The sequence below is a fragment of the Schistocerca piceifrons genome, chromosome X (genome assembly GCF_021461385.2).
Source record: "Schistocerca piceifrons isolate TAMUIC-IGC-003096 chromosome X, iqSchPice1.1, whole genome shotgun sequence".
Classification (NCBI taxonomy): domain Eukaryota; kingdom Metazoa; phylum Arthropoda; class Insecta; order Orthoptera; family Acrididae; genus Schistocerca; species Schistocerca piceifrons.
In genome coordinates, this window is record NC_060149.1 from 189,410,787 (window position 1) to 189,417,644 (window position 6,858).

A 6,858-nucleotide genomic window follows, 5' to 3' on the forward strand; every position below is an offset into this window, starting at 1 on the left:
TTTATGTATTATTCCAGTGGTAAGTTTTGGAGAAACTACCCTGCTAATTTTCATTCAGAGCAATGTCATTGAGCAACGAAGTAAAGCAAACCTTACTTTTTGACCTTATAAATAACAACAACAACAACAACAACAACAACACTCGGTGGTACCTCGTCTACACAGTCTGTTCTTGTTGTTCATACTCAGTTCGCAAGAACACAACAGTACTTTATGGAGTTCACTGAATTCACTCTCAACACAGCAATACTAATAGTCTACTAACAGAGGTTAGTTATTTAGTGACAGTGAGCCTAATTGTCTTTCAAATCATAGTCCACCAAAAATAATACAACACGCCATTATCTTCTACACACACGTTTGCCGTTATGCACTACGAAAAAGTTAGTAAGATGCTAGCCACATGAGGGCTGTAATAAACATTAGTGTATGCAGTGAGTCAATTCATTGATGTGAATAAAATGAAACTGTTAACATTATCAGAACTGTGAATGCACTTTCATCGGGGCGTTACTTTGATGGTGGTGGTATGTGGGCTCTCAATAGGTGTTAAATAAGAGATAGAAAGAGATCAACATGGATGTATTATACATAGATCTAATTGTGTTGAACGCTAGCTGCGGATTTATTTATTTATTTTTCTTGTGCAAACTTTCATGGAGATATTTAACAGTTGACTGCTATGTGTGGACTGAAGAGTTTTGGGAGGGGCGAGGGGGGGGGGGGGGTGGATGTACTTATAGACTTGCACAATGATATATTGAGATCTTGAGTTTTAACTACAGGGTGAAAATTTAATAATTTAGATGACCTACCAGCTTCAGTAATGGTTCGGTTTAAATGAAAGACTGGTAGTTGGAAAATTATAGAAGTCCTCAGTACTGTTTGATTACTTGATTAGTACACCATATCCTGATTACCTACTAGCGTAGCGCCTGCTGCTTCGCTCGTGTACACTAGGGAGTTCTTTTTCAAACACCCTGTATAAAAAAAAAATTAATTATCCAACAGATGAAGAGTAATAGCAGTTGAAATAGTTCTGTCTTGCTGTGTTTCAGCTGTGCACCAATGTCTAATACTCTGCAAGCTACCTTATTGTGTGTCCTGAGGATACTTCAAGTACCACTTAAAATTCACCCCCCCCCCCCCCCCCCTCTCCTCTTCCATTTGTGAATAGTGTGAGAGTACAATCATCAGGAAGTCTCCGTAGTGAATTTATCTTATTATTCTATTATTATAAATTCATGGACTACATGTGGAACAAATTGATGTGTTACTTTATCCTTCTTGTACACACATTATTATTAGACTTTTTAATAGTAACCCTCCTTGTATGCATAACTCCCTTCTTGTAGCATGGTACAGGAGTTATATAAACATATTTATGTCGCCTACATGCTTACTAACTAAATCTGTGACAAAAAAATGTGCCTCTTCTTTAGGTCTTCTGTACCTCCACTGTTAACCCTGTCAAGTAAGAGTCCCAGACTGATTAGCAGTATGCAAGAATCAGTTGAATGTGAGTTTTATAAGTGACTTCCTTTGTTAGAGAGATTCTGAAAGAGGCAAGAAGTGTTTGGAAATTCGAAAACACTAGATTTCCTGCAGGCATCAGTCAGTAAATTGTCTGACAGACAGAGCATCTGGACATTAGTTAGTCACAAAACCATTGAACAAATTAAAAATGCAAGGAGGAATTTTGTTTGTTAGTTGACTGCACAGTTCATTGCCAGAGTTTGTGTGTACGTGCCGATACTGTCCAGTACATGTGTATGTAGTCATAAACAGTGTTGTTTCCATGTTAAAGTACAGCAGTGTTTCGTATCAACAGAGACCACATACTTGACGCATTATTAACACACACACATTGCAGTGAAATTATAACAGTAATATATCAGAAAATTTTAGATATATTGTGAAGTTAAATGTAAATAGTATGTCTAATACTTTCTTTAAACTCTTGTTTGGTGGATACATATTTGTCTGAGATATATTTTGGTGACAAAATTTTGTTACCACATTCACATGGCCATAAATAGATTTATTTTTGATAGAGAAGAAATTTGCTATGTACATGTTATTAAAACTCATTTCAAAAATCTGAACAGTGGACAAAAGAAGACGATGATAAACTGAGGAAACCAGTCGTAAAGAAATTTGAAAATGAAGGAAATCCTTACTATTCAAGTGCAAGGTAAGGAATGTGTTATTTCTTTGTTTACAACTTCATAGCATTTATGTAAAAATTGGAGAAGGAGATATTAAGAGAATGTTGGGGAAAATAGGGGTTTTAACATATTTTTGACGTTCTCTCTCTCTCTCTCTCACTCTCTCACTCACTCACTCACTCACACACACACACACACACACACACACACACACACACACACACACCTTCCTCATTTATATTAAAATTTCTTACGTGATGTCTGATTTTATTCTTCATGTTATTAATGTGCAGTCACTAGAGCTTCTGAAGTCATTTGATTGACCCTTCCTGCATAATCTCTTCTGTTATTTGGACTGATATGGTTAAGTCTAATTTTTAATTATGATTAGTTTCTTCCAAATTATTAATCTGTTTTCCTTTTCCTGGAAGTGATTATTTAGGATGTACGTTTTTCCTTCTCTGAGAAACTCACTATTTGTCTACTCTCTCATTTCTGGGGTCAAACACTAAATTTCCATTTCTGTTATTTTTTAAGTTTCTTTCCTATCACTGCATTACAGTCTCCCATTATCCTATTGTAGGTTGAGTTACTCTTTAACAGTTTTTGTACCTCATCAGATTGAGAGCATAAGATTGTATGACTTGAAAAGAATATCTTCAGTTGTTCATTCTGCATGTGTTGATTTTTAATTTTATTCTTAAGTGGGTCACAGCGCATCAGAGGTTACTTAAGAATTAGGGTTTCTGAGGTTAACAGTATCTCCAATATTGTAGAGACAATGTGTAAATTGCTACAGTGGGCATGTGTATGGTGGCTCTGCAGTAGTGCAGATACAATGTTTCCACTTGACTAAACTGCTGGACTAGACAACAACAAATGTTTGACAGATGGACATCATGTTGCTTCCATGAGCCCATACTAGGTGATCGACAGTCTACTCTGAGTCAGATCGCCACTGTTTTCTGAATGGCAAAACTTAACATCTACACAATCAGTTTGCATGCTGGATATATGCCAGTAAGTATATGTTGTCTTACAATTACTGACTGAAACACGCAAGTGTCTGTACTGGTCAGTTTTATTTGTTTGATTTGTTAACATTTAGAGTCAGTTTTATATTGTAGAAGTTACTGCAGTGAGTCTAGAAGGGTGTAGGTATTTTCTTTTCACATACTTCACGACTCTGCTTCAAGAGCAGCTCATTCAAATTTGTTCATTAAGTGGAATCCACCCTGTTTCTATAATATTAAAGATTAAAGGATGTTGCCTGATAGAGATGAAGGGTTGTTGAACACACAGTATCTGGTTCATCTGCTGGTTCCTTTTTGGTTTGGAAAGGCCTACCAATAGCTTCATCATACAGATCATTATATCTAGTTATTACCTAAGGTATGTGTAACTTATCAGTGCCTATGGGAAACTTGTTGGTAGGACACAAACGATGGAATGAGTAAAAACAAGCATCCACTTTATAATCAGACATTGAGCTGTGGGTAGACGCATAAACAAGAAGTTGAACATTGTAGCTTAGCTTTCAAAGTTGTGCACATGTTCAGAGCTACAAACTCAAACTTCTTGATAATATGCACAAGAACTGCCAAAGATCTTCACTGTACTCTGATTGGTTATCTTTAGTCATTCAATTTTTTGTTGGTAACAACAAACTGTTTTAACCTCTGACATCACACAGTAGATCGCTACACAAGGAGCACTTGCCTGAGTAGTTTGAATGAATTATAGCTTTCATAATGCCACTGATAAAAAGCTATTAACAGTTTTTTACCACCAGTGTGTTAACATTTCATCTTGGCGTGTTATGCAGTAGGGACTACTGGTTATGACGGATATTCTCTGTGAACCTCAGAGTACGATCCTTTGAAAAAGAGGCCAAAGAGCAATTGTATGGGTACATACAGAAAACAATGTAACAGAAGTAACTGATTCTCGTCATTCCAGGCACGTTCTATAACACATTTGTGGTTATATCTTAACTGTACATTTATACATTTATTTGATGTATGAATGAGATAAACATGTTTTATGAATATAGGTTATAGAATTTTGGCTACTGTAAGTTTGTCTTTTTTGGTGCACATTCTTGTACAGATATGATAATCGATTTTTGTCCCACTACCATTCTCTTAAACAAGCAGAACTTAAACTTTCTTAAATGATATCGTATTGAGGTTCAGTTTTATTTTGCTTGGAGGAGCACCCTCAGCTTGTCAGCTTAATATATGTCTGATCATGCACCAGGTGCTATATCTTTTCCAAAACTGTGACACAAAGCCCCGATCCTCAATTGTTCATCCAGATTTAGATTGAAAGTGGCTTCCCTATACTGTTTAAAGAAAATAGGGTGGTTCCTTTCAGGACATGGCCTATTTCCTTCTGCAGATTTCCCCAATCTGATCTTGTTCTTCATCTCTAACAAACTTGTCATCAAAGAGATTTTGAACTGTAATTTTCCTTCTTCATCTTTTCCAAAGATAAAAGATATTGTGTATTCCTCTGAAATTGTCCCTATCCCTTTTCTTGTTACGTAAGAAATTGTGTTGTTTCCATGAGAAGATGGAATTTTATTTTCATACATTTCCCTCATAAAATTGTGTTCTCTGTATTGAGCTTACTTTGGTTAGTATGCTAAATCCTAATTAGAGAAAGGAGAAAAATAAAATAGTGTATAATTATCATCATCACTGTTATTTTTGAAAGAAGTTTGCTGTGTTTTCCACTGTTTTTATACTGTGTTCTTTGTCCCCATCATACCATTGTATAACATTATTAGCACTTAAGAGTGCTCAAATGTAGCAGGTGTATTTGCTGCATATTTAATTTATTTTTGTTTATTGAACACTTCGTGACTTAACAATTCAACATTCTGTTTAGAACTTGCATACTTCTTACAGACTATTTCTGTGCATCTAGACTGCTTTATTTGATTTTTCTTGAGTTCTTATTAGGGAGAGATAATGTGGTGTATGAAATGTGATGTGATACAATATGTCAAGACTGTAACAGTTAACATGTTAAACCTAATTTATTAATAAAATTATGATCAGACAATAATTGTCATTGCTTTGTTTACATTTAGTTGTCATGATGTAAAGAACTTAACATCATAATAGTAGACATTTTTGTGTGTGACTGAATCCACATAAGGAAGCAACTAATGGCATGTGACAGTTGGAACTTTAACCTTAAACTCAGATAACTGATGTAATTCTAAAGGTTGGTATTAGAACGAGTTTGTTGAAACTTTGCATTGGAAATAAGTTTATTTACCACATAATTTTTTTTCATTTTGTGAAATTATGTTGTTTTATAAGTTTCTGTATAATATAGATAGGTTTCTCGAAATGGAACTGAGTTACTCGCTGAATAATGTGGCAATTTTAAAATAATTGTATTGTCTCTTCGTAGGTTATGGGATGATGGTGTGATTGACCCTGCAGACACGAGGGCTGTTCTTGGCATGAGTCTTCGAGCAGCATTAAATGCGCCAATTCCACACACAAACTTTGGTGTCTTCAGAATGTGAACAATACAGAATTGTTGTACCAATAATATGCCAAAAATTTGTTACTAGTTGTATGTTTTATTTGGTTGTTTACTGTACATTCCTGTCATAAATAGGTTTTTGAAAACTAAAATGGTGTTCATTTTACTTTGGCTGTACATTTATGATCTCGTATTTCTTTATATAAAAAGTGACGATGAAAGAAAAAGCTAGAAAATTGTGTGTAGAGTAGAATATACAAGAAACTGAAAACATTGATTCTTTCTTTGTATTTAATTTACCACATGAAATATTAAATGGGAAGTATTCTAGGTGGAGTATGCAAAAAATATGATATTCTCAAATCAGTGCATAAAATGTATATTTTTGCCTTTTATAGTTAGTGTTTCCCACTTCATTTCAATTTATTGATTCTGAACATGTACTTCACTATGAACGTACATCTTTGTTAAAACAGTGTTACTGGTACCCAATGCTGTTGCAGTATTCTATTTTCAGTCTGTCTGGTGGTGGTGGTGGTGGTGGTGGTGGTGGTGGTGGTGATCGTCTGAGTGAAGAGGCCCAGAAAGCCGTTCTCAGGGAATTATTCCAGCACATTTCTTCTAGTTTGAGACTTCAGTTAGTTAGTTACATATTCTATAGACCATTTGAATGATTTTTTTTTAATCGAAATTATGTGGAGTGAGTCAGGTCCTTTTTTATTGGCTACAGTTTTTAAGTAGAAGTTCATCATTGGAATAAAAGAAACTGTCCAGATTTTGGAAGAAGATTCCTGTAATGAAATTGGACAGTAATTGCTTAAGTGTGTCTTGTCACCTTTCTTATGAATTGCTTTAACAATTGCTTGCTTTGACATGCCTGGAAAAGTTCTCTGTGCCAGTGATGCATTGCATTTATCACTAATGACATTACTTATTTAGTTGAAACAACTTTTCAGAATTCTGTTTGAAATTCCAGCAATCCCACATGAGCTTTCATTTTTTAGAATTTTTATAATTGTTGTAATTCAGTGGAGGGCATTGGTGCTACTTGTAGTTGTTTAAAGTTTTGTGGTACAACTTTTTAATATATTCTCATGCTTCTTCAGCTGAACCATTTAATCCTATATTTGCAGCTACATTTAGAAAGTGATTGTTAAAAGTACTTGCAGCTCGTGAATTATCAGTG

General features: G+C 34.9%; 1 protein-coding gene across 1 annotated transcript in view; it reads left to right on the forward strand.

The window, feature by feature from the left end:
- LOC124721521 (methylcrotonoyl-CoA carboxylase beta chain, mitochondrial) overlaps positions 1 to 5,824 on the forward strand; it is a 93,212-nt gene extending 87,388 nt beyond the window's left edge. Inside the window, exons 10-11 of the mRNA XM_047246539.1 lie at positions 2,109 to 2,194; positions 5,595 to 5,824. Coding sequence (XP_047102495.1) covers positions 2,109 to 2,194; positions 5,595 to 5,712 — 204 coding nt within the window. The 3' untranslated portion in view covers positions 5,713 to 5,824. The remainder of the gene's footprint in view (positions 1 to 2,108; positions 2,195 to 5,594) is intronic.
- The last annotated feature ends 1,034 nt before the right edge of the window (positions 5,825 to 6,858 follow it).